The 27,553-nt window shown below is 53.1% G+C and overlaps 1 protein-coding gene and 1 long non-coding RNA gene across 5 annotated transcripts in view; both read right to left on the bottom strand.

Annotated features, from left to right (window-relative positions):
* The window catches only part of AR (androgen receptor), a 45,817-nt gene extending 22,584 nt beyond the window's left edge, over positions 1-23,233 (bottom strand). For 2 of the 4 annotated variants that reach the window (XR_006181528.1, XM_042886359.1), the window contains exons 1-2: positions 22,236-23,233; positions 2,501-2,652 (exon numbers count right to left, since the gene is read on the bottom strand). Coding sequence is in view for 3 of the 4 variants with exons in the window: in XM_042886359.1 (XP_042742293.1) it covers positions 2,501-2,652; positions 22,236-23,200 (1,117 nt within the window). In the remaining variant the exon portion in view is untranslated. Of the gene's footprint in view, positions 1-2,500; positions 2,653-8,123; positions 8,165-12,906; positions 13,102-22,235 lie in introns of those variants that run through there. The other 2 variants (XM_042886361.1, XM_042886362.1) reach the window with 2 other exon arrangements.
* Positions 16,743-17,930, bottom strand: LOC122188231. The gene is made up of 3 exons (XR_006181529.1): positions 17,658-17,930; positions 16,971-17,054; positions 16,743-16,789 (listed from the first exon to the last, which is right to left on the bottom strand). It is a non-coding gene; the product is annotated as an uncharacterized LOC122188231 (long non-coding RNA).
* Positions 23,234-27,553: the final 4,320 nt, after the last annotated feature.

A 27,553-nucleotide genomic window follows, 5' to 3' on the forward strand; every position in this document is an offset into this window, starting at 1 on the left:
TTCCCTTCCCTTCCCTTCCCTTCCCTTCCCTTCCCTTCCCTTCCCTTTCCTCAATCTCCCAGAATCTTTCTCAAAGAGTTGGTTGGATTCAGTGTATTTCAAGAGGAAAAACAATGTTATAACTTCTTCTTTTAAAACTTCTCTAATCCCTAAGCCAGTGCATGCCCATAAAGTCTTATTAAACACCCTTGAACTATTGCAAAATAAGTCCAGTACTGTTTTAGGCCAAGACCGTGATGAAACTAAAACCTATGTATCCAGCTATTCCCTGTTCTCTCTAAGGTGATCTCTTCGTGCTGCTCTTCAGTTTGTAGCACGCTGCTTTTCTGACCTTTCCTAACTAATGACACTAGAATCAGGAAGGAAACAAAAGCACTGGAGAAGCTTTCCAATTTGCCATTGTAAAACGTCCCCAAAAGCGCCCAAAGGTTTTCAGAAATTCATTTTATGGACTGCAAGACATAGGAACACAAAGAGTATCAGCTTTCAACGGTACTCAGAATTTAACTAAGCAACATCTGGCTGGAAAGTAACCAGCAACATTCAGTATTTATAAACAAGTCTGATTTACTGTCCATTCCCCAAAATAAAGATGCTATCCATGTATCTCGGAGTAAAATAAACTCCCTCTCTCCTTAGATCTAATTACTCAGTAAGCAAAATGCATTTACGTTGCATGTTTTGCTGAAGACCACTGGGCACAAAATAGAGTGGTACTGCACCTTCCCTGTGACTGGGTTAAGCCCATATAAACCACCTCCCATTACTCCTGCATAACACCTCCCTGCCCCACTTCTGAAGTTGGAAACAGCCACAGAAGCAGGGAAGACATACAGATAGGAACAAAGCTGCAAGAAGTTGCGTGGGAAGTTGCAGCCCCAGGACTGAGCCCTGCTATCCACAGGAGCTGGGTGCCACAGCCTCCCTGTTTGTCAAGCTGTGGCTCCCTGCTCTTGCCCAGCTCCCTCATCTTCTGCTGCCATTTATCCAGGCTGTTGCTGTGCTTCCCTCTGCTACTTGAAGCCCAAGCCCAGAAGAGTGGTGCTGCCCCACAGCTGCCACCCCTCTGTTTCCCTAGCGCTGTGCCATGTTTGCAAATAAGGCACTCAGCACTTGCCATCCTTAAAAAGAAAGTATCCCCAGAGAAGGGGTTTATTCCATGTAGAGATCTGCCACGTATAAAAACAACACAGAAGTCTGTTCTGAAGGAAATGATGGAAATTGCATTGAAATCAGTGGACATCCACTCCCTGATACACAGTGGGACCTCTGCCTGATAGAGGGACCAGAGGGAAACATTTCGGCACTTGGCTCCTAGGCCAGGGATCTTGCTCATGGAACACCAGCTAGCGGCTCTGTGCCTGCCACAGGCCGAAGCCTGCCCTTGGAACAAAAGCAGTTGGCATCTGAACCTGCAAAAGGATTTCTTTTCCATTTTTATGTGCTGCAAAGAGCAGCCAGGTGCTGCTGCTGTGAGTGCCCCCAGCAGGAGGCAGCCCCCACTCCTCCCTGCAGCTTACTGTGTGCAGGGGCAGGACCCCCAGGACCCCCTCCGGCACAACCACTGCTGGACCCCAGAGCAACAACACACCTTAACCCTCCGCAACACCTCAAGTCTTAGAAAGCAGGAAGGGGTGCAAATGCTCTTAAAGTTCATGATCCAAGACAGACAAGAAAGGGAACGACGACACAGAGCATGGTTTAAGAACAGTGCAAACAGGGCAGGCTGCAGCCTGCTTTCCCCCTGCATCCTGCTGCGTGCAGTGCTGTGCTGAGCAGGACAGAACTCTGTGCAGGAGGAGCAGAGCTGCAGCACATCTCCGACAGGGAATGTTTCTTCAGCAGTGTATCTGACAGACAGCCAAGTCTCCACTTACTATAAATCAACAATTACTTGCTGACTTAAACAAGCATCTGTTATTTACTCTGGATGCACAGCCAATCCATTTGGCCTTGCACAAATTTGGTGTAGAGACACATTTGTAAATGATTTACGTGGGAAAAATGCCAACCATTATCCATTAATTCTATTGGACAGCCGTATTTTGGCAATAGGATGCGAGTGTCCTCCAGTTCCAAGGAGCCATTCCCAGCATGGGTGATGGAGGAAAGGAAACAGGGCTCCATGCGAAGTGCAAAATAGTTTGGTTATTTCCTGAGAGCAATCTGTAAAATAGATTTACAGTCATGTAGCAACAAGGTCTGTTTATACTCAAAGGTTCTCCCTTACATTTAAGTAACTCCTAGGTTTAGGAGACCTCAGAAATCCACCACACTCCATCTCCACCACTCTCCTCTCTGCCCCCTTGGCTCGGAACATTCACAAATTAAGTAAGGCTGCTGATTTTTTTTCAGCAGAATGAAAACCAAACGATGCAGCAAACGCTTCAGCACACATCATTAATGACCTCCCTGTGGGTGGCAGAGCTGCGAGTCAGGCTGCTTTACTGGAGAAACCCAGCACTGGGAGGTGAAGTGGCCGCCCCTCCCTCCGTGTTACCTTCAGCCGCCCGCTTGAAGAACACCTTGCAGCTCCCGCAGGTCAGGGCTCCGTAGTGGCACCCGGACGCCTCATCGCCGCAGATCAGACATGTCTTCTGAGGTGGAAAGTAATAGTCAATGGGCAGGATGTGCTCCCGGCCAGCCTCCAGCCTGCGGAGAGAAGAGAGCAAGGACGAGGGAAGGGTCAGCCAAGGAGGTCAGGATGAGATACGGTGTGCACAGCGGATGGCACTTGGAAGAACGTTCGTGGCAAAACCCCACATCGTGGTGCCATGATAAGCCAAGGGCTGCTCAGGAAGAAGGCATGAGATCACAAAGTGCAGCCTAGCTCCTAACGCACAGAGCAGCGTGCGGGTTGTGACTCCTGCCTCCATCCCAGGTACACGTGTGACAGCGAATGGCAAAGTGCAGCTACTGTGACAGCACAGCCTGGGAAGGGGAGACGGCCAACACTGGCTGCTGCACTAGTGGTGTGATTTTGGCTTCTGTAAAAAGGTTTATCCATGCTCATTAAGCTACTTTGCATGCTCATTAAGCTAGCTGATCCAATATTGTGTCACTGTTGTCACACCGCTACAGATGAATTTATCCTTTTGATTCCTAATCAAAACAGATTAGTTTTTACAAAGCCATCAAACTCAAAACCTTTTCTTTTGTCCTTGCTTAGTTCCTACTCATTCCCTCTCTGAATCCCCAGCAATAGCTGGCTTGAACTCATTTCCAGGATGCCTTCCTCATCCATCTGACTACTAAGCTAGTCAGAATCCTCTGCTGAAAATATTAAGCAGTGCTCTGAACACATTCCAGCAGACTCCTGTTTATACCCATCCCAGGACTAAAGGCACTGTATCTCTTCTCCTCCCTGCAGCAACAGTGCACTGGGAATATCATCTGCTCCTTGCCCTGCAATGGCCCCAGAGCCAGAGAGATGTCCAGCTGGCAAGCAGACGCTGGAAACAACCCCCAGATCCCAAAATATAACGCACAGTGTTGACCATGCAATAGCTGTGATTATATACTGGAAATGGGTGAGCGCAGATTGCTGAGCTTCCTATTTTCCTCTCACCTACTCAGTAGTCTGAATGTCCTCCTTGGGGTTTTCAGTCTGGGTGGTTGGAAACAAGGATGGGGACAGAAAGCAGCCCTTAGCAGGTGCACAGCACAGACCCAGGGAAGCTCAGCGTCTTCTGTGCCTGCTGCCACTTCCCCCATCTCCCACATTCAACAAAACCTTTTCCAAGTTCTGCTGGGAAAGCACAAGGAATCTCTGCAGCCCTTGCACAACCCAGGCAGATCCCAACAGAACTCCATGCCTGCCACATCTCCTTACTCACCTGTGTGCCCAAAGCCTTTCCCTGGTGGCTTCTGGCACACGGCGCCCTGTGCCGCGCTGCTGCCCCACCAGATCTGATGGGAAGCTGCTGCACAAAAGGCACAGGGATGGGAGAGGTGATTTACAGAACTGCAAGCTGGTGCATGTCGGGGCAGCATGACAAGTAGTAGCATTTTAATTTATTTACTAAAATTGACTTTGTAAAAACACTGAGCTGGGCAACTGGCTTCTAATTACCAATAGGTCCCTGCCATTGTCTGGTTGAAAATACGTGTGCTTGTAGCTTCTGGAGTTTGAATGCTTGCGGACAGGAGTGAATATCTCAGTGCCAGAGCTTACTGTGTAAAGATCTTTGCACTTGGAAAGGCCCTGTTTGGCCTATAGGGTGAAGCATCAGCACATATCCCAGGGCAAAGGACCGTAGTGCTGGCAGGCAGCCCCTGTCCCAGGCTAACCTGTGTGCTGTCCCCAAGGTCTGCAGGCAGCTCTGCCCTTCTGCACGTGGCTCAGGCCAGAGGACATCTGACATGCAGAAGAAGTGGCTGGCCAGATCAAGGTTTAATTAAGGAAAGATATGTGTGTTATTTGTCTGTCCCAAACACCAAATTTTCCACTTGAGTTTGCAACTCCTCAGGCATTTCTAGCTGCCTGCACTCACTCGGTCCTGAGGCAGCGCTGGAAGGCACAGTGCAGCTTCCCTGGGGCAGCTTCACAGGTCACAGCAATCCCAAAAACACGGAGACTGTGCAACCTGTGCTCACACACAGCTCCCTGACAGCACTAACACTGCTTCCACTGGGAGAGCTCAAGGACCAACATCTCCGGAGGAGAACTGCAGCAAGGCCAGCAGTACGTACTGCTCACCAGAGCAGCTGCCTGGCCGTAATCTTTTGTTTAGAGATTTTAACTCTGGCAACAGGAGCAGCTTCTTTGGTTCAGAATATCCATTCTCTTCTGTCTGACTTCCAAAGAGATACAAATCGGACTGAGGTGAGAGGCTGCAAGTGAGAAAAAGCACATCCTCAAGAGCAGATGAAGAGATTTGATTCGCTTAAACCACGCCGCAGATTGGAAAATACTTGGCCATGCAGACAGGTCTCGAGGGGCTGGTGCTATTGTTCCATGGATGACTAATCGGGATGTTTAATTACAAGCAAAGGCCAGCTTTGCTAACAGCACACCGGAGCAGTGTGCCTTTCACAGACATGATGGCTGTGCCTACTGAAATGTGTCTGTCTGTAATAAACTCCTAAGGAGTGAAGTATGAAATGTATGAAACGGCACAATTGTTTGGTGAGATCAGAACTCGGGCTCTTCTCTGTCCTCTGATCTTGTTGTCATTTCTGTCCTTCAAAACCGATGCTATTTTATATTCCACACTGGAGAGCTACACAAATCCTACCTAGATGGTGTTAATAAGTGGAACAGCCATTTTATCCCTCGTTCTTAAGGCATGAAACAAACATTTTGAGTCATTTGTCATCTTTTCAGCAATAGTAATCAGCATCAGTGACTCATCTGGAGATGCTGCTAAAGTATCCCTTCCAAACAAACAACTTCTAGGGCTTTGAATTACTGATCAAATGGAGGAGATCAAAGAATATCCTACATTGGAAGGGACCCACAGGGATCACAGAGTCCAACCCCCAGCCTCACACAGCACCACCCAGACCCTCTGTCAGACCTGTGTCCCAGCACTCCCTGAGCTCAGGGCTGTGCCTGCTGTCTGGGAGCTGTGCCATAACCACCTCCCTCTGGGGCAGAGCCTTTCCTCACCCCTCCGGACCTTCAGGGCTCCACCCAGGCCCCTCTCTCCTTACAGCTGGCTACAACTCTCCTGCCTGGTTTAGGCATGTAGATGCAACAAATGCGTCCCATCTCATCCTCCCTTCCAACCCCCCTCCCCTCCCCCAACCTTCCCCTGACCCCCAGCACTCTGCCAGCCCAGCACAGCCAGGCTGCATCACCACCACTTCTTCCCAGGGCCTGGCAGCACCACAGCCCAACCAGCATCACCGTGGGGCTCAGTTGCTGCCATAAGGAAAAGCTGCTAAGAAATGAACAACAGGGTGATACAAAAGCTGTGCTAAAAATGTCTTATTCATCCTGCATTTGCTCAGATTCCAGCAATGCTAGACCTCTCCTTCAGTGTCAGTTACCCTTTTTGTCCTCTACATGCAATTAGAAATGTGAAAAGGACTAATTTCTCTCCCTCTGTAAGACCTTTTCTGTTATTTGCGCTGTGTATCTCAGGCAGGAAATAAGCAAAAGGGACTCTCACAGGAACAGCTGTTGTGATGACAGAAGGAGGGACCAAAAAGACCTTGGAATATTTTTGAGGCTTAATTATTTAAAGCTGCAAAGTAGGTTAGCAGTCAGGACTTGAATGGCATGAGACAACACAACACAGTTTTAAATAGTTCCTCCTGAGAAAAGTCCTGCAAGTTCCACGGTGGCTCCATACACCTGTGTTTGGTGCCCCTATGTGTGCCCACGGGCAGACAGGGATCTCCGACAGCCCCACGCTGCGCAGGGCTGCGTGGAGACGCGGACGGGACATGCATTGAAAGCTAACCCTGCCGTAACTCTGCTGCCCTCAGGGGTCTGCACTCGGGAAGGCTCTGACCTCCAGTGCCCATCATGTCTGAAGATGGATGTTCCAACAGCTGCTCCTCGGAGGACACAACAGAGCTGAGATGTGAGCTGGAGCGGCACAGCCTGCAGGGTGCTCCTATGCCTGAGTTACATTCACTGCCCACTGAACTGAAAGCATCTGCCAGGAATGCCCGGGGTTATAAAAAGATGCCAATTTGCCTTTTCTTTTTCATCTTAAGAGAGAAAAAAAGATGCAAGAAAATAATGTAACATAAAAAATGGGAGCAGGAACTGCAATGATGGTACCTTTAATGATCTATTTTCCAGCTGGTTTCTAGGAGACCTTTTAAGAGGGTTCTCAGAACACACTGGTGGTGATACAGTGATGAGCCAGCAGTGGAGGACTTACAGGCAGAGTGCCCACACCTGCTCTCAGCAGCAGGCAGCCTCATGTGGGGCAGAGCGGCTGCAGGCACTGTGAGGGTGTGATGCTGCACCCCCAGGCTCTGCTGCTCCCCCTATGCTGCAGAGCTCTAGAAAATAAGTACTGAGCATTGCAGAGGGCTTAAAACACACTAAGGCAGTTTGTACAATATATGGCAAGAGTCAGACTGCCAGAAACCCAAAGAAGGGAGATAGCAGAGTGCACACAGACACAACTTGTGGAGCAGTGACGTCGGGATGAGATTCCAGCCCCATCCACAATGCAAGGCCAAGGTCAGAGCTGCTCACACTGCACCCAGCCTCTTCCACAGTGGAATCCAAACAGCCTCACTATCTCTCTTATTGCTACAGGGAGGGTTTTGCTGCCATTTCAGAAAGGCTCTCGGAAGGGAAGAGAGCAGAGTCTACTGAGTTCATAACACATGCAAGTATTTCTATAGAGTAGTTCTATAACTCTGAAAGTAAACATTTGCTTGTCAATTGCTTGCTTTCACCAAACAGCCTCTATTTCACAATGCTCCCAGAAGACCAAAGGCAGTCATGGATAGGAGAGAAGCCAACCAACCACTCCTCATAACCTCCAAAGTCTCCATTTCAGCCATAAAGCTGCATCTGACCCAGCAGGATCTGAGGCACAGCTGCCCATTCCTCCCCATGCCCAGGTCTCCTGACTATCAGTACCAAGGAGTACACTTGCTCTGGCATCAGCACGACTTCTGCAATTCATTCCTACCTTCTGTAATTAGATCAGTTAGTTAAGCAATCCACCATGCTAACACAACACTACACACACTGGTTGTACTCCCTGTTTTTCTTCACTTTAACATAACAGAACAAACACAATTTCCACCCACTTCAATCTTATATCTGACCGCATTTCTCATGCTAAAATTACTCCCGCAGCTGCAGCAGAACTACCCACCAGTCTGAAACGAAGAGTTATAGCACCGTTCTGTGTGTGCCTGTGCTTTGATGCCTGGAAAAATCTCACTGCTGCACCACCTCGCCCCTTGAGCAGCACAGTGTTACTGCCTGCACCGACTCGGATACAGCCGCGCTGTGCCGAACACCCCACGACGTGCTGGCTCTGCTCCCTGGGATGGTGCTGGCAGCTTTGCATCCTGCAGCACTACGTGGAAAGGTCCATCAGGAAAAAGTGCCTGTGGGGACATTGAACCCCAAACCGAGGACACGCACAGAGACCTGGATGACGCAGGATCCTCCCCAGCCATTTCAACTGATGTCATACCTGAGCCTTGGTGATGGTATTTGCATTCACTTCTGCCTTTATAACGGTATTTTCTGTCTGTGACATTCTCAAGAAAGGTATTAAAAATAGCGACTTCCTGTCAGTGGAACTGCACAGCTCTTCCTGGACAAGAGCCTATGACTCACATCGAGCACCAGCACTGCACAGAGCACAAGGGTACATTTCAGGCACGAGCCTTACGTTGCTGTTCATGTTCCCTCCTTGCTGCTGCTCCGGTCAGAGCAGTGCAGGGCCTCAAAGCGTCGCCACACTGCGCCGCCTCAGATAGCAAAGCTGCCTGGAAACTTTAAAGCATCCCGTCTGTTAAAATGCTTTAAATACATGCAGCCTTGTACACTGAAATTATTTCCCTTTTTCTAACTAGCCTTGACTGTGTTTCTAAACTGCCTGTGCTTTGTTTTCTTGTATAATTGCCGGAGGCGGAGAGCTGAGATAGCATCTCTGAGGCAGCAGAGGTGCAGCGTGAAAACAGGGATGTGGCCAGGTGAACACATGTGGGAATTTGACGTCCATGGCAGTTAAATAAGTGCTAGAGGGTGACTGCGGGTGTGTGGTGTCCCTGGCGGGGGGAGAGGGACGAGCACACCCCCAGGACAGGATCCCTTGGCTGAGCGCTCCTACAGCATGGCACTGCTGCTATAGGTGGCAGCACGGTGGGGACCAGGGGGAAGCACACTGCAAAGCCCAGCTGCACAACTCGCAAATCTCATAAATTACTCTTTTTAAAATGCTTTTTCAACAACCCAACCAAACCATCCTTTGCCTACTGATGGAGATGGGCAGAGTTCACTCCATCACACAGACGGCTGGGAAATCTGATCTTCCCGTGACAGTTAGCTCCGATCCTCCAGCCATGACTCAAAATGAAGCAGAAAATGGGATGAGAGGTTACTAAAGGCTCCATAAAGCCTGAGCAGAGCCCCTCTGTGGTCCCTGCTTTGCATGGGTGCCTCTGCAGGCAGCAGATGGCTATTTGGGCATAGCACTGAAATTGCTGCTGCTCCAAAGCCTAAGCTCTATCCTGTGAGCTTGAGGAGCAGCTTCAACAGGTCAGCTCCGAGAAAGAGAAGATGAAACACATGATTTCACCAAATGGAGGAAGCACCTGAGCACCTCCTGAAAGAGACAGGCATAAAGCCATTACAAAGTTAAAGGAGGCTCACCTGGTTACTGAGCACCAACAAGACAAAAAGTGAAAAAGGAGCAGTGTGATGAGGCCCCAGCCCTGAGCAGCCCAGAGGTCAGAGCTGTTCAGTGTCACCCTGGTGACTGCAGTCACCTGGAATCCACAAGGACCTCGGTGTCCTTGGTTGCACAGAATCCTTCTTATTTCCCAAGGAAACAGCCCACCTGTACAGTGTTTCTGAGTGAGTTTAACACACACCACAATCTTCATCCATCTCATCTGCTGGTAAAATGTGACTGAAGAGAAAATCATGAAGTACAACTCACGCTCAGAGGCACCACCCTCTGGTCACAGGGCCTGAGCCCCCCAGGAACCACCTGCACTGTTATTTCTCTTTGCAAGCTGCTGCAGGCACAACACCTGGCTTTACTCTGGGGGTGCTCAGCCTTCCCCCTCCAGCACAGAGATGCTCATTAAGCACCGAAGCAGCAGTGAGGGGACGGGGCAGCTGGCCTCAGGCACACCTGACAGGCACAGCATGGGGTGCAGCAAAGGTCAGGACCTACACTGCCCTTCCACATGCCCTCCGTGTGCAGGTTCCTGTTTGTTTCTGTCCTACACGGATCTTAATGCCAGCGCCATCTATGATTCTGACAAGCAATCTGCTCACAGCACTCCACAGAGCAACACTTGTGAGCCACGTCTGCTCACACAGCCACAACCTAACAGCGCCCATCTCCAGCGTGAGCACAAAACAGCACACAAAGCAGCACCGTCAGCAGCAGAACGCTCTCTCTGTGGGTGTGAGAGCACATTTGCTCCCACCAAACCCGCTGCTCACAGCCAGACCTGCCCACCTGATTCCCAGGGAGGATCGAGGAATCTTCTCCAACACATTAATATGGGCACACGAAAACTGCAGGCTGCTGTGGGGGCAAACCGTGAATGTGTGGGGTGCGGGCAGCAGCACGTATCTTCAGCATTACGATAAGGAGAGCAGCACAGTGCTCAGCAGTGGGGAGATGGGCAGAGCGGGGAGCAGTGCCTGCAGGGCAGGGATGGCACAGCACGGGCAGTGCTGGGGGCTGGACGTTGTATCCCTGCGTTGCGCCCAGCCCCATAGCACACCCAGCGGGCTGTGCAGTGCAGGAGTGCACCTAAGTTCACATCTTCATTTTGCTTTGAATGTTTTCTCTTTCAACTTATTGATGTCTCCCCAGAGGATGAGACAGCTGTTTTTGTTAACAAGAGCTTTCTCCTGTTTTCAGCAAACACATATCTGTTTTTGACTTTACTTTTTGACATGACTTTACATTTTCCATTCTGTAATGCAGAAAGTGGTGTATGGCACATTTTTTATTTATTAGATGCTGGATGAATGTTAAAATTGTGATGAAACGGGTCCTTAAAATCAAAAGAAATGTAAACATTCCTCTAGTAAGTCAGGACTAAATTCACCAAAACAAACGGTTTCTTTCATTAATTGTCTGCTGAAGCCAGGAAGCATCATTTGTAAGCTGTAAACTACACTGTCTCATCTTTGCCTAAGGTTCCATGCCGCTGCTTTGTGCCTCATCCTTCACACAGGCTGGAAGAAATCCCCCTGCATTTGCAGTCTGCTCAGCCCCGAGCAGCTCTTGCTCTGGACGACCGCCCTGAACTGCCCTGGCTGAATACATCGATTCCTCTCTGGCTATGTGACCACTTCAGGGCTGGTTTAGCAACGCAGTAAACTCCTGGTGTTAGACTTCTCCTGGGAATCTGGCCTCCTGCAGGCTTCAGCAACAGCTGTGCACCACCTACCATTATATTTGAGTCCAAGAGATCCTAGTAAACATAGGCTTCCCCATTCTTTCACCATGAGAAAGTAGGAATCACGCTCCACACCTTGCCCTGCTTGCAACACGGGCATAGCAGCACTCCTTGTACTGCTCACTTAATGGCAGACAAACTGCCCTATCAGCTCTGCAGCTGGAGACAACATCTGGTGGAACTTTGTCTTTATATCCCAACCTCTGGTTATTGCCCCGTGGAAGGGGTTGGTGTGCACAGGGCTGAGCCCTCCACAGCACACCCGGACCTCAGATCCCAAATGCAGCTCCTGCAGCAGAAGGGAAGGGCTCCATGCCTGCCTGCTGGGGATTGGCTTCTAGGCTTGGATATTTAAAACATGTAATATTTTTCCCAGATTTTTTGGCAGTGAAATTATTGCTACAGAAACTGGCATTGCTAATTCCGCATTTTTACTCCTCTATTGGATGAAGCTTGAGTTGAAAGTGGGCAGATGATAGCAAAATCTGGCATGGAAAATCCAGAAGACAAACAGCAGTGAGAGCAGAAGCTGTCAACCCAGGTGGCACAGCACTGCCCATGGGTGGCCCCACAAAGAGATGGGACGTGGGCACACTGCTCCCCCCGGGCACTGCAGTGCATGGGGCAGCGCCAGCCCCGGGAACATCAGCACTCAGTGCAGTCACACTCCTGTTATTTTTAGGTGTGTTTATATCATGACCAAAGCCCTGCACAGATACAGTTGCTGGGGCAGAAGGAGGGTTCGGGATATTTTATCTGGAGGGCGGTGTAAGCTGTATCTGCAAAAATTCACTCCACTGGCAAACCACTTGTATTCTAGAGAAGACCTCGAAACTTATGCAACGGCACCATCTCCCCATGTCCTCAGAGCAGATCGTGCTCTGAGTCATCTCGAAGAAAAAGCGTGCGAGTTATAATGGAGGCTTCGCGTTTCTGCGGCCTTCTTGGCACCCTCAGCCTTGCACTCAGCTGCCAGCACAGCACCCAGAATCACATCCCTCTGCACCCACAGCGGCAGCTTGCCACCAGCTGCGCTTCGTGGCCCCGCACCACACTGCAGCGCTGCAGACACCCGAGGGCCCCTGCCACCATCTTGCACCTTGGGGCGCTCAGGCCTGGGGTGAACGTGCACAGTGCTCGAAAGGAGCCTGCAGGCACGCTCAGCAGTAACCTTGGTGCACAGCAGCCTCATAAGAACAAGGGAAGCCTGGGCTGCTGGCAGCACGCTGCATGCAGGGATGCGTGCCATGCAGCACCGTGCCTGTTGCGTCCGGGGGCTGCAGGCATTTCCTGGAAAATGCGGTTCCCAGCACAGCCCCAGCAGAACACGGCTCTGCTCAGAGCCTCTCCTGGCACCGTGGGAGCAGCACCCACCCACACAGCTGCTGTGCACGCTGCAGCCCTGCGAGGCCGCGGCTCTCCTGGCCCCGCTGCACAGAGCAGTGCTGTGCCTGCTTTGCTCACGCCTCGGCCCTGCTTTGTGCTCCCCCAGCAGTGAAGCAGCCAGGAGCCGTTTTCTTCCAAGCCTGCCTGCAAACCAAAACACAGATGTCAGGTCTAATTTTAGGCACCCAGCCTTGAGAGCACTCGCTCAGCTCTCTCCTAGGCCAGCAGAAGGATCTCAGGACAAATCCGCCATGGGCGTTGGGTGAGGGACGGGGCCAATCTGCCCCCGTGCTATGCAGTGGAGAGCAGGTGAGTGCAGGACTGCAGGGCAGGGAGTCTGAGGGGACACACAACAGCAGCAGCAAAGTGAGGAGGTGGAAAACAGGGCACTATAGCAATGGGAAAGGGCAGGAGCACACAGACACACAAGGCACGCACCTGGAACATGGCCACAAATGTTTGCACACATCCTGAGAAAATCCAAAAAGAAATGCAGATCGTCTGAAAAGCATTTGCATGTGGGATTGCTCCAGTTAAGGCGCCTCGCTGCTGCCCGGATTAAAGCAATTAACCGACTGGCAGACAAATTACTTTTCTCCTTTTCTATCCTTCTAAAAAGGGAAAGGACGGCACAGAGCCCATCCAAGCCCTCCCCACAGCGCCTGCACTGCGCAGCCCCAACACGTGGGGGGGGGGGGAGGAAGGAACCTTCACTGGGAATGTCTGATACAAAGGCTCGTTCCTGTACTGTTCTCAGCATGCTAGCCAAGGTCAGAGAGCTTTTTCTGCCATTTCTAACCAGCAAAGAAGCTAATGCAGCTAAAATATGTAGCAGGAGTCAAACTGCTAAGGAGCCAGGGAGAAAACACCAGAAAACCAGTAAAGTACCGTCTCGGAAAAGCAACAGTGGGACAGCAAAGCGCCATACATTCCTGCCCCATCCCATGGGCTGAACACGTCCTGGTGCACCCAGAAAGTGCTTTTGGGAAACCTGCCATCTGCCCACCCACACCTCGGGGTATTGCGAGTTCTTCCTCCAGGAATGGGGCAGCTGTGGGCAGGTGGCACATGGCACCACTGAATGTACTCAGACTCCCATGTGCCACTGGCAGCCCCCTGGTGCCCCAAAACATGCCTGAGCTGAGCACAGAAGCACTGGGAGAGACCCATCCCCTCTGGCTCCAGGGCTGTGCAGCAGTGTGATGCATTCTGCCTTTAACTGCATAGAAAATCAGTGGGCACTGCACAGGGCTGCTGCAGGGACATCTGAGATGCCTGGGGGAGCCCAGGAGCCATCCCAGCAGGATGGTGCTGGCACAGGAAGGGCACCTACAATACACAAACACCTGTGGAGCTGTGGCTGGGCTTCGAGTTGGTTTCCATTACTGCAGAACCACGCCGTGTTCTGTTTGTGTCCTGACAAGCAGCCTGTACTACTTCTCAGGAGTGCCAGCATCTGTGTTCTCATTCTGTAGACAGGTTCTCCCAGATGCAGAGCCTGGCATTTCCAAGCCCCAACAGAGCATCGGTGAACTTGCTCCTGCTGGCTTCTGCTCAGGTTGCATTAAAAGTAAAAAAGCAGCGGGAGGAGTGCTCTCCTGCAGTGCCGTGCCCTGCAAATGCGGCCCTGGTGCCAGGCTTCACAGGACCAGGCTCTGCCAGGGTGAATGGCACTACCAATGGTGATTGCTGGGCACCCCTGCCCTGCCAGCCTCCAGAACTGCCCTGGCCCCACGGCCCAGGAGCCCAATGCTTGCAGTGCTGGAGCAGGTGGCGCTCACACTCATAGCCAGAGGGACTTCTGCCAAAGGAGCCGCTCGCCAAAACTGTGCTCTCCTACTCTATTTATTGAGAAGGAATCATTATCTATTTTGCCTGGACGCTCAACGAGCTGCTGCTCAGCAGTGCTTCTGGAATTGCCATACACCTCCTGTAGCATTTTTATCACTGTTGGAAGATATATTGAACTTCGCTTATAATCACTCCTGAAGAGAAAGCAGGACTGTAATTGCTGTTGTTAAAGCAGAACAGAGCACAGGTGGGCAGAGCTGTGCTGGTGCCCGGGGCTGCGGGAGAGAAGCACCACACCAGGTGAGCACAGCCAGACCAGCAGGGTGTTTGCCATGACAACAGGCCACTATCTTTTACTTCAACCAGCCTCCTCGTAGCACCATTAGTGCTACATAATAAAAGCAATTCTGGTGCATGCTGCGTGCCGTGACTGCCAGGACCAACGGCACTGAGTTAAAATCCCAACGCGACCAGGCTGTGTTCTGCCACCACATCGCTCAGTGAGCACTGCAGCACTGCCTGACCATAATCAGCTCTGCTTTCGGGGCTGTGATTGACCAATTTCCATCCCAACACACGTCGCTGTGTCTGTCGGCCCTGCAGGCAGTGTGGTGACATGGGCTGGCAGCACTGCGCTTCCATCACAGCCAGAGGAGGATGAAGGGATAACACCATGGTGTACACTCAGTTATTTCCCTCCAGTCCCCCATATAACGCAGTCCTGAAGCTCTATGGCAGCTGCCCTGGCTCCCCCACAGACACAAGGCATGGGGTTCCTCTCACCTCATGTTGTTGCCATGCTGCCAGAGCAGATTTCTTATGGCCCTGCTGTCATAGCCAGCATCATAGAGTGCTGAGCACTGCCTGAGTGATGGCCAACCGTAGAATCTCAGAATCACTGAGTTTGGGAGCATCCCCAACACTACCCACCACCATGTCCCTCAGTGCTGCATCTCCACAATTATGGAGCACCTCTGGGAATGGTGACTATCAGCTCAACTGCAGCCTGCGCTGTGCGCCACCGCTCTTTGGAGAAGAAATTGTTCCTAATACCCAGCCTGACCTTCCCCTGGAACGAGGCCATCACTTCTCATCCTATCACTGTTACCCAGGAACAGAGGCCAACCCCACCTCGCTACAGCCTCCTTTCAGGGAGACGGAGAGAGCAATGAGGTCTCCCTGAGCCTCCTCTGCCCCAGACTGAACCACCCCAGTTCCCTCAGTTGCTGCTCATAAGACACAGATCAGAGTGCAGCACCAGCACCAAAATCCTCCCCCTAAGCATGCCATGTCCAGGGTGAGCTGGCTGTGGGCTCACACCACTGCTTGTGAGATCTGCACCCTCTGACCACCCTGGTTCCCCAGCTGCAGGCTGAGGAGAAGTTGCACTTTCCCTCCATACACGTTTGGTTCTTGGTCACACAACCATTGCATAGGCCGCAGGGATCTGCCTGAGGAGCTCCCAGCAGCAAGGGTTTCTTTCCAGAGAGTTTCCTACAGAACAGCTGCCTTTCAGTGAATGCTTATCTGATAAAATCAAAATGCTATCAATCCCAGGACGATAAAATAGGAAGGTGTTTGCTCTCATGCTTAGCTCTGCAGTGCTGGCCTACAGTCACAGCAGGAAAGGATCCATCTGCAGCAGACCAGCTCATGCCCCAGTAGCAGATCACAGCAGTGCCCAGCACAGAAATCAGCACCCACGCCTTAAAACCAACAATTTATACAATCAGAATTAAATGAAATGGAGAAACAACATGAATGGTGAGAACTGCAGGCCAGAGAGCTATTTCTCTCTATTACAAATTATTTTTAACTCCGCAGAAGAAAACTGCTTTCATCACACTGGGACAAAGTGTTCCAGTACAACCACAAAAATTCGCAATATATTCTGGGAGGTTTTTGGATTCCTTGCTGCAAGAAATGGCACCGCGTCCCTCTCTCCGGGTAGCTGGGGGTGCGCTGGGATTTGCCCCGTCCCAGCACCAACAGGGAGCTCCATCGGCCGCTTCGCTGCGGTTTGCCCCGAGCCCGAGGCGCAGCCGCTGCGCCGCAGCTCCGCGGTGCCGTACGGACGCAGAGCAGCGGCCAAAAGCGCCGCCGGGAGCGGGGAAACGCGGCGCTTCCCCGAAGGAGCATCCGGAGAGCAGATGGCGTTCGGTGCCGCGATACAGTGTTTTGTTTAACTGCTGCACGAACCGTCCTACGCCCCTCGGCCCCGAGCCAGGCCCGGGGGCAGAGACTTCCAGGAACCGCCGGCCCCGTGCAGCGTCCCAGGGCCGTCCCGGCCGCCGCGATGCCCGAGGACGGTGCGCGGGGATGCGGTCGCATCGCACCGCCCGGGGCTGCCGGCCAGGACCCCCCCGCGCTGCAAATCGTGCCATCCACGGTCCCTGAAACACACGCGGCCTTTCCAGCCTCGCCAAAAAGCACCGAAGCGCCTCCGACGTTTCGCTCGCGCTCTCCGGCTGGAGCGGATTTCCCCGCAGAACTGCGCGCTGTGCACAGAGCGAAGGAAGAACGGCAGCATCTGCGTAACAAAGTAATACCGGCGAATACTGTAAGCAAAGGAAAGGCTGCGGGAATGCCGGGGTGGGGAGAAGAGCTGTGTCCTGCAAACGCTCGCTTCCCCTGAGGTGCTGCAGTGGTTTGCCGTGCCAGACAGAGAACGCAAACAGCCCTGTAGCAAAGCCCCACCTGTGCTCTCACACCTTGTGATGTGTTATTCCTTTGGTGAATTTTTCCTAGTCCTCAAACAAGTGCACGCAGAGCTCATCCTTCCATTGCATGAAGTGCTTAAGGGAAATGGGGAAAGAAAAAAAAAAATAAAAATAAAAATCAGTGAATGCACCAAGAATGAGACTTCGGAACAGATTTCCAGAGAGTGAGAGCTCAGCAGTGCAAGAGCTGGGGAAAGCATCGAGGAGGATGGGGGGAGTCTGCCCTGGAACATTTTTGCAGCGAATGGATGAGAAAGCACTTGGCTACACAGCACCCGTGGGGCACAGACCCTGCAGCGTGAGGGGACAGAGCTGGGCAGGGGCACAGATGTGGTGGTGGACGGAGAGCTTGTCATGGGACACGGTGCCAGTGGTAGAAACAGGGGGAGAAATCCAGAGACAAAGCAGTGAGACACGAGAAGCAAACTGGCTAATAAGGGAGAGTGGAAAGTGGAGTTTTTCCTTCATTCGCTCCTCAAAGGAATTCAGGAGTGTCCCGTGCACCAGCAAGTGGCTGCACAGCCAACCCTGGGTAGTTCTGCAGGGTGAGCACAGCTAATGCTGGGAAAGAGAATCTCATTGTGTTAAGTGAGATCTAGCTCGTGGAAAAGATTAAGCAAATTAACAGCATCAAATCGAGAACAGATCATCCATGAAGTAGAGTAAATGAGGCCTCACCTGGAGCACTGAGTCCAGATGTGGAGTCCTCAGTGCAGGAGAAACAGGCCTGTTGGAGTGCATCCAGAGGAAGGCCACAAAAGTGATCCACAGAATGGATCCACCTCTCCTATGAAGACAAACTGAGAGCTGGGGCTGTTCAGCCTGAAGAAGAGAAGGCTCCAAATTGACCCAAGAGCAGCCTTTCAGTATCTAACGTGGAGCTTAAAGAGGGGATATTTAGGTTGGATATATGGAAAGAGTCTTTCCCAGCGAGGCAGTGAGGCACTGAGGTTGCACAGAGACGTGGTGGATACCCCAACCCTGGAGACTTTCAGTCAGGCCCTGGGCAACCTGACTGAGCTGTGGATGTCTCTGTTCATCGCAGGGAAGTTGGACTAGACGACCTCTGAAGGTCTCTTCCAACTCAGAATTGTATGATTCTATGAAATGAGGTTGGCCTTACATGTTGCCATTTTGCAAGCAGTCCATGGAAGTGCAGTGGAACCTCAGATGATTTGCTACCAACACTGGGTGACCCCACAGGTGCTGCTGTGAGGACACAGTGAGGCAGAGCCCACAGTGCAGCTGCTGCCCCATCCTGCTGCCTGCAGTCCTGCCCAGACACAACAGGGGCAGCTCAGCATACTGCTGAAGAGGTGGCTCCCATGGGAGCCTCCTCAAAACAACAGCGCTATTTGGGAACTCTCTCTGCGCCCCATTCTGCGCTCAGAGCAGCCTCCTCAGCCCAACAGTGGGGAAACTCCAGAGGCAGCCTCTGAGTGCTGTGCCCTGAGGGAGTTCAGCAGTGGTTCTCCCTCCCATGCCTGCCCTGCATCCCTCTCTGCAGCCCCACAGCTCTGCACACCACAGAGGCTTTCACCCCAGCTCCATCCCCATGGCTCTGGTTGCACATGGAGGTGGAGCACTGCCAGAAACAAGCAACAGGGGCTACAAGAATTTAAGACACTTTCCAGGTGTGTCCTAGGGATGGTATCTCCCACTACAAGTTTTCTGTGATCTCTGCTGCAGCCGGGAGCACTCAGCACTGATGCAATTCACAGCCTGCTGAGTCAGATGGAGCGTGTGGCAGGCATTGCTGCTGTGCACAGGGCTGTGCCTCATGCAACAGCGCCAGAATGCAGTGCCCAAACTCTACTGAAAAGGGGCAAATACTTCCCTGTGTGGTGCAAGAAGAATCCAAACCCAGCTGAGGAAACTGACCATACCAGTGCCAATGTCTGCATTGACAGAAAAAACCCCACACAAACAAACAAGAACTGAATGGTGACAAGGAAGAATTTTTCATACTCTTTTTCCTCTCCTTTTATCAGGAGCCATCAGAGAGCCATAGCACATCAGTGACTTTCCCAGCCGCCTGCAGCACACTACCCGTGGGATCTGTGCACTATTTGTGCACTTTACAGAGCTGGCCCCAGGGATGGGCTTCAGAAACAGCATTCCTCCACGCACTGCTCCTCTTCAAAAGAAACATTTGCATAATATTGCCATTCCCAAGCAGAGAGGTCAGGTTGGCAACAGGGGGAGGGCGAATCCCACTTCTGCCTTTGAGTGCTTCCAGCACAAAGTTGGGGATCTGCAGCGCAAGCGAGCACAGCGTGGGCTCCTGGCCGTGCTGTGCTCAGCTCTGTGCTGGGGGGCAAAAGCTTAGAAGCATGGCACGGCTGGGGAGCCCAGCAATGCAGAAACACGGCCTTCCACATGGCCTCATCTTCTAGGGCAAGCTGCTGCCCTTGATCTCATTGCCAGACCCTTATCTCCTCCTTCAACAAGCAGAAATTGTTACAGGTGTTATCTGTGAGTGGTATCATGATTGCAGGGCTGGCCACAAAGAAGAGCGTGTGGTCACTGTGCTGAGTGATGTGTAACCCACACAGACCACAACTGGACCAGAGAATGGAATCTGCAGAGAGGTACAGCCAGCACATATGGGGCCACAAAGCAGACAGCAGCAATAGGAAATGCCCTGTGGGGACCACAGGGTGAGCCAGGTTTCTCTGAGCCAAGTATCCCAAGTTCCTCTATCACCTTCATGCCCACTGTGACAACAACAGTTCCCCCTTTGCATTTATTTTAGTTTCAAACAAACAGCCTAAACTTCTTACTTGCTTCCACATTCTTAATCTTAAAGTCACCTTGACCCTGTGAGCTTCAATTTATTCTAACAAGTCAGTGTCTCATTTCTCAATCAGGTTATGTGGTCACCTTACAGACTGCAGGCAACAGTCACTCAGCTGGCAGAGCAGAGCAGCCCCAACCCTGCAGTGGAACAAAAGTTTGGATTAATTTGTTAATCATACATAAGCATTGCTGCCACATTCACATACACTGTATCAAAAGCTTAACGTTCAGTCAAGTTGTGTTAATGCCTGCTTTGTCTCCTGTGTAACACAGCAGCCCCTAAACACAGGCAAACCTCTGCACAAGCACAGGGGCAGGCAGCAATGCTGCATCCATCACAGCCCTGACCCCACTGCTGCTACAGCCCCGTCCCACACCATGCCCAGATGGCAGCAGCAATGAGAATCCAGGGACAGCATCTGAGCAGGGTTAATGCTGGGCCTGGCTGCTGCTGATCATTGAATCTCAGCTGTGTGCCACCAGCACACCTCAGCCCTGCCAGGCAGCCACATTCTCTCAAGGCTTTGGAAGGGAAACCCCACAACTAAACCCACAGTGCTCTACATAGAAGGAAAGTAGAAACAGCTCCCCACAAACATGCTAAGAAACAAAGGTTGTGTTCAGGGCTTGCTGTTGCATACAGGGTAAGGCATCTATCTGCTAAAGTGCCTGTATCTAACCCAGATTTGCAAGCACTCAGAGAAAAGCAGGCTGTACTGCAGCTGCCCACGTTTCAAAGGCACAGGAACCTGAAGTGCAGTGGGACAGTACCACTGCTGAGAGCCCCCAGAGCTCTTCTGCCTCCTTCCAGGAACACAGCCAAGGAGTTGGGCTTTCTGTGCCAGTTGGCATCCCACATTAACTGGGGTAGGATCACCACCAACCGCCTTTGGAAACCAGCCAAGTTACACGAGAGCCAAGCAGACTGCCCTTCAACACAGTAACATCACTGTGAAATGCTCCAGGTCCCCCATCCCTCCCTCCTTAGCAATGCTCTGCCCAAGCTGGACAAGACACGCTGCCCCCAGCTCCAGCCTGGCTTGCTGCTGCTGCAAAGCCAGGAGAAAACAAACCCAAGAGAGCAGCAGCAGAGGAATTGTACGTGGTGCAGTGAGCAGAGATCTCACCCAGACATACGCAAACCTGAGGGCATCAACCCAGGCAGCTTCAGCCTGAGCACAGCCTGGAGTTCCTCCCAGAACTGCACCTAACACACAGGGGGATAAAGCACCACTACTCACTCTCCATGGCCACACAGCAACACAGAAGCACTGGGTCCAAAGCACCAGATTAAGGTGTTCTAAACAATGCAGGGTCCCCCCTGAGCTCTGCTGCAGATGTGGCTGGACATAGGACAGCAGGGGATGGAACAGAGCACCACATACACCCAACCCTGCCACGCTTCACCCAACATTCCTTACCTACAAGCAGTTGTATCGCACGGGCTCGCAGGCAGACAGCACAGCCCTGAGCTTCACCCGCTGCAGCCAGGCACCTCCATCTCCAGGTGCCAGTAATTGGGAAGCAAAATTCCTTCAGCTGCACCCATCCCCAACAGCTTCACACTGCTCTCAGCAGCTTTATATGGCTCAGGATCAGCATGCCGTGCATGCAGGTCCTGCTGCTGGCACTCAGTGGGACCCTTCCTTGCTTTATCCCTTCTTCCTCCCCCCCCCAATCTGCTTCTAAGTAGAATGCACAAATACATCATTGGATAACAATTACTACACTACCTCAGTACGAACGTGTGCACTTCAAAGCAGCAGAATGAGCACAGCAGCACATGGCGGGATGTGTTTGCACGAAGCTCATTTACGGGGAAAATCCCATTGTGTTCCAATCTCTGATCACAGCGCCCGGCGAGGTGCAGCGCTGCACCCAGGCTGTGTCTGTGACACCACCTGGAGCTGCTGTGCCCTCAGTGCCTACTGACGCTTTTTGGTTTCCAAAATTCAAGGAAAATTCCCTCACTGTTGTTTTCTCACTCCTGGTTCCATCGGCTGCAGCGACTCTCTCCGTCAGTAACATTTTTGCTATGAGGAGGGAATCGCTCAGTCACACACAAGCGTAATGTTTGCCCGCTGCTTTGCACCGCGTGTGCCCACTGTACAGAGACAGCCATCTCCTTTTTTAAGGTTAATTCACCAAGAAAACCACTTTTGACCAAGCGCGTCTTTCCAAGCGCATCAGTTTCTCCTTTTCCGTAGTTCTGAATACCGTTTTATCTCTACCCAAAACACACATACTCGTACTCAAGCCGGAGCCGCAAAGCCCGCTCTGTGTTTCCACGCCCGCGCACGGCACCGTTCGATGCAGAACGATGGTGCTGCGGTCGGTTATCACACACCGGCGGTGCTCGGGACGCAGCGGAGCTCCGCCCGCACGCGGCACCGAGAGGAGCTGCGGGAAGAACGGGACGGAGGAACCGCGAGCGGCAGCGGGACGGGCGGCACTCACCGGACGTCTCCGTAGGCTCCGGCGTAGCCCTCTGCCCAGGGTCCCAACTCGCTCTTGATGTAGGAGCCGGGGGCGGCGTAGGGCGTCCGCCCCATCGGGTACCACGCGTCGGCGGCGAAGTCGGCGTTCTCGGCGTGGCCGCAGCCGAAGGCTCCGGGGGCCGGCTCGGCGCAGGGCCCGTACAGCTGCCCCTCGTCGGCGAAGAAGGGGGGCCACGGCGGCGCGGGGACCGGCGCGCCCCAGGCGCCGACGGCCGCGGGCTTGGGGGGCCTCTCCAGCTTGATGCGGGCGGGAGACGAGAGGACGAAGCAGTCGCGGCCAGGCGGCTCCTCGGGCGGAGGGGAGACGCGGTACAGCGGCAGCCCCGCGGGCACTTCGACGGCCAAGGCGGCCTCGGCGCCGCTGCCCTTGAAGGCGGCCGGTGCGGGCGGCTCCGGCGGTTCGGCGACGTCGGGACGCGGGGCGCGGGGCGGCCCTGCGGGCAGCGCGAACATGCAGTCCTCGCGGGGTGGCGGCTCTCTGGGTGCCTCCAGCGCCTCCACCGCCAGCCCCATGGAGGCGGACACGGCTTTGCAGAGCTCCTTAGCGCTGTCGCCCAGAAAGTCTTCCTTGGGCGCCGGCTCGGCTCGCCCGGCCCCCGGCTCAGCCTCGAGCGGCAGCAGCGGCAGCGCGCTCGGTTCGCCGAGCAGCTCCTTCAGGTCCCCGGCGCACGGGAAGGGCGAGCCCATGGCCGGGCGGGCGGCGGCGCGGGGCTCGGGCAGCGGCAGGAACGCGGGCGAGGCGACGGGCGGCGGACGGGGGCTCTGCGGGCACGGGGCTCCCGGTGCGGGCAGGCCGGGCTCCGGCTCGTCCCGCGGCGCCTGGAACGCTTCGCACACGCTCTGGAAGAACGTCTGGAAGGCGCCGCGGAAGGTCCGTCCCGGCGGCCGCGGGTACACGCGCCCGATCCCCAGCTGCACCTCCATGTCCTCGGCGCGGTCCCGGCGGCGGAGCGAGATCCGAGCGGCGCTTCCCGGCCGCGGCCCCGTTAGCGGCGGCTCAGCCCCGCGGTTCCCATCGCGGCGCGGGGTGCGCGGGGTTCCGCGCAACAGGCGGGGAAAGTTGGGCCGGGAGGTGCTCGGGCCGGGCCTCTGCCGGCGTCTGCCGCGCGCGGCTCCTCGTAGCGCTTTTGATCGGCGGCCGGGAGAGCGGCGGCGGGAGGCAGGATCGCGCCGAGAGGAGGCGCGGAGACGGAGACCGCCCAGCGCCGCGAATTCGGTCCCGGGTCTCCGCAGTGATTAATCCGGTAACTCGCGGGCGGCTGCGGGGGCCGCTCTGGGGGCGGTGAGAGCGAACCCCGGGGGCGGCTCCGCACGGCGCGGAACCGCAGCGCCGCCGCCCGCCCCGCCGCTCCCGGGCTCAGTGCCCGCCGCGGCCCCCGCGGGCGGATTGGGGCCGTCGCGGGCTCTGGGAGGGGACCGGGACCGCTCCGCTCTCGCTCTCCTATTCCCGGGGGCCGCTGAGCTCGGTTTCCCCCATCCCCTGTCCTTCCCGTCTCCGGCACACGCGTGCTTCTTCGGCCCCTCTTTGGCCGCGAACGGCGGACCCGATAATCTCTGAAGTGTCCCCGACCTGCACCGTTCTGCCCTTCTCCTGCTCCAATCCGCGCGGCAGGGCGGAATGCAGGGAAAAGCGTTCCCCTCGCTGGGCACTGTCACTGCCGTCGGGACTTAGCCCTAACATGCCCCTTTGCACTTCAGTATCTGCACACTTTTTTCTTTGCACGTAAAGAAGCCCAGCGCCCTTTGTTGGCAAGCAGTGAGATGGTGGCTGCGCACTCCATTCCCGGCTCCACATCAGCCATGGGAGCAGCAATGCGTGCCCCCGTCCCGCAGACAGCGCAGAGCTGCGCCCACGCTGAGCCCCTCTGGCCAAGCAGCCAACAGAGCCCATCGGTGTAGGACCTTTTAGCCAAACAAGGCTTGAGCTCCCCTTGCTGGCCCCGTCACCACAGTCCTAAGGCCACTTTCTGCAGTAGGCGCCGTTCCCAGGTAACCCGATAGCAGAGATGTGTGCATCTGACATACAGCGGAATAAACCCATTAATTCCAACTCATTTGAAGACAAAGAAGGAAAGAAAAGCAACGATTTGTTGCAAATGGATGGGAAGCGGAGCCAGTTGGGAAAATGAAGGATCATTTTCCATCTTTTAAAAGCGTTTTTATAACCCGGGGAAGATGGAAAGAAATAAAGCGAAACGCAGCCCCACGGGGTTTGGCCACGTCCCCACACCGAAGGCAGCGCTGGGCTGCAGCCCTGGGGTGAGGGCTGTGCGTAGGCTCCGGGCACACAGGGGACACCAAACGGGCTTAATGAGGAGTGGCACAGCCCTGCAGGGGGAAAGCACAGCTGAAACCTCAATGTGTAAAAATAGAGGGAGATGCCATAGTACACGTGGGCAATGTCCATGCAGACCAGCGCAGAGCTCAGCGGTCCCACACACTCACACAGCTGGGTCCACCCAGCTGCATGTGGCTCCATCCCAGGGCTGTGGGGCATGTGGGGCCGGGGGGCTGTGAGAGAAGGAGCTGCCTGTGGGCAGGGTCATATGGAAAGGGTTTTCACAGAGAAATACATCGACGTGCATTCTCCCAGAGAACAGATACAAAGCTTTGGTTGGATTTTCTGAAACGTTGGCAGCAATATTTCAATGACCTTTTTTTCCCCTATTTTTGCACAGGTGAGTCCCTGTTACAGCTGTGTAGTGATCATGACCTGGCCCTGCTGAAAGCTGCTCTGTGCTCCAGTAATGGTGGCACAAAATCAGAATCCTCAATTGAACACTGCAGTGGTATCCCCTGAGAAAGATCTCCATCAAGAGGAGTCAAGTGTCCAGAAAGATCTGCTGCTGCCCCAGAGGCAAGCAGACGCTTGCCAAGTGCTGTGGATTCCCTTTGCTCCTCCAGCAGCCAATAGCTGAAAAGCTCCAGAGCAAAATACATAGGCCCTGGAAAACACCAAGAGGAGGATTCTCACAACTAGCACTAAGAAATGCATTGGGAAAAGCTGAGGGTCAGCACTGTAGCGTAACATCACCCAAGGAACAGACAGCTGTGCTTCAGAGAGGTGCTCCCATGTGTGATGCCGACAGGCCGCGCAAGAACTCGTTGGCCACCACCATGGCCATGAAGAAAGTGATGTCCTCAGCCTGCACCTATGGAGAGCACTGGGATCCACGGGGACCTGGGGGAAGTCTGTTGGAATAATCCGTTCTGTTTGGATTGGATATCCCTGTGCCTTTGCATGTGTGCTCCTGGCTCTCAGCTCTGTGGCTGGTGTAGTTCTGCCGCCCTGGTCTCTCCATCCCTTGGCAGTGTCTGTGGGCACATTGTGCCACAGCTGCAGCTTCCTGTGTGTGTGAGACACCCAACAGATGTGCATGAAGGACTGGGAAATGCTGCATTCCTCTCAGCACACAGAGCCAACATTCTACTTCTCTGCCTGCCTGCCTGGTTGAGATTGACTGTTTCACGAGCAATTTTGTGATTGGAACTTCACATAAGCATGAAGAAGGCTCTTCCTTCTTTCTCTTTTTTTTTCTCTGCCTTCATTTCTTTCCTTCCTTGCTCTTTCTCTCCCTCCCTCCCTTCCCTCATTTCTTTCTCCTGAAAAGCACTTAATTTTCCCCACATTCACAGGTTTCTTTTTAAGTACTACTAATGGATTTTCTGGTCTGTAAGCCTATGATTGAATGCTATTTTTTAAAGGCTTCGTGTATGTCAATCTTTGTAATTATCTGAAGGAGAAAATTGTTGCAACTGCTGTTGCACTCAGTGCTTTATTTGTAATTGCTATCCTATTAAACGTTGCATTCTGCAGCGTTTTGGAGTTGTTTTGCTGCTTTTACCGAAGTTTTCCATAGAACTGCTCTGCACAGTGCAGCAGTCAGACGCAGTATCCAATTTGCATCCATCCCCCTCCGGGTGCTGTACACAAACCAAGTGAAATGGAAGAAATCTGTGAAAAGACTGAGCAAAACCTCTGCCATGGATCATTCTTCTGTAGGTAAGCTGGGCCATGGCTTTGATTATCAATCAGTTACAAATGAGCAGCAGCGTGATCCTGTGTATCTTTTGGTAAAGGGCCTTCCTTAAGTGAGCCCTGCTTTGCATCTCAGACTCCGCAGTTTCAGTCGGATAAATGCTCACTGTGAGAGCGCAGAAGCAGTGAGGCTGAGCTGTGCTGTGGGCCCACAGGGACGCACGGCCGTCCTGAGCTGCTGGGTGTCCTCATGGGGGATGTGGGGGGAGGGGGGACACAAAAAGGGAAACATTTCAGCACGAGATACCAGAGGCTGCACTCTAAGAGAAACATCACCTTCTCCTCTGCACTTCAGGAGCGTTTTCTCAACATAAACAAAACGTCAATTAATTAAACACATCTTAAAATTGGAAACGTGGATTCCACCCTGAACTTGTGAAAATAAACACGGCGGCACAACGTGGCTCTGCTCCGACTGCCGGGTCACCGTCCTGCTGGCAGCCACCAGCAAAGCACCCGAAATTTCCATTCACTGCGAAGGCAAACGGCCGGGTGGAACAGCCTCATGGAAGGGGGCGCCTCTCATTCCACAACGCAGTGAATGAAATGTTCCTTTTGTAACCGCCCTGCATCAAACTGCATTTCAAAACCAAAGTACACATGAAGAACTTTAAGACCCTTTTAATATAGGGGTGTTCTCATGTAACAAGCATCGAAAAACCTGCAAAAAAAAAAAAAAAAAAAAAGGGGGGCAGAGGTGTGCTTTGATATTTGCAGTATTCCTCCCTTTAGATAAGTAGAGAAGCGGAGCCCTTGGCAGCAATCCACCTTCCATCAGCATGGCTCACACAGCAGATTGCAGGCTGTTTGTGCATACAACGAGCTGTGTGTGCTGAACATGCACTGCTAAAGCAGATGTGGGGCTGTGTGTGTTTGAGTGGTGGGGAGGAACCTCAGTGCTTTGTGATAGGCAACACAAAATAGCATCTTAATATAGGAACCCAATCTTAAAATATTAATGTCTTCTTCTTCCATCTTGTAGAAAGCCAGTTTGCCTGTGTTTTTATTACTCCAGTTATACACCTTACAAGCAGTTTCTCCATTATTGGAAAAGAACACACTCTTCTTGCCTTGAATTCAGACATCTTAAGCATAACCCAGGAGCAGAAGGAATTTACTCCTTTTACTTCATGTTAGGAATGCTGGAGGTTGCCATGCCTCTCTTTTTCAGTGGCTCCATCACTGCAAACCTGTACCCTCAGCTGCTGCACACAGCTCTATTACATTGCCTGTAGCTC

Source organism: Lagopus leucura, unplaced genomic scaffold (genome assembly GCF_019238085.1).
Source record: "Lagopus leucura isolate 7727_CA_CO unplaced genomic scaffold, USGS_WTPT01 Super-Scaffold_100057, whole genome shotgun sequence".
NCBI lineage: Eukaryota > Metazoa > Chordata > Aves > Galliformes > Phasianidae > Lagopus > Lagopus leucura.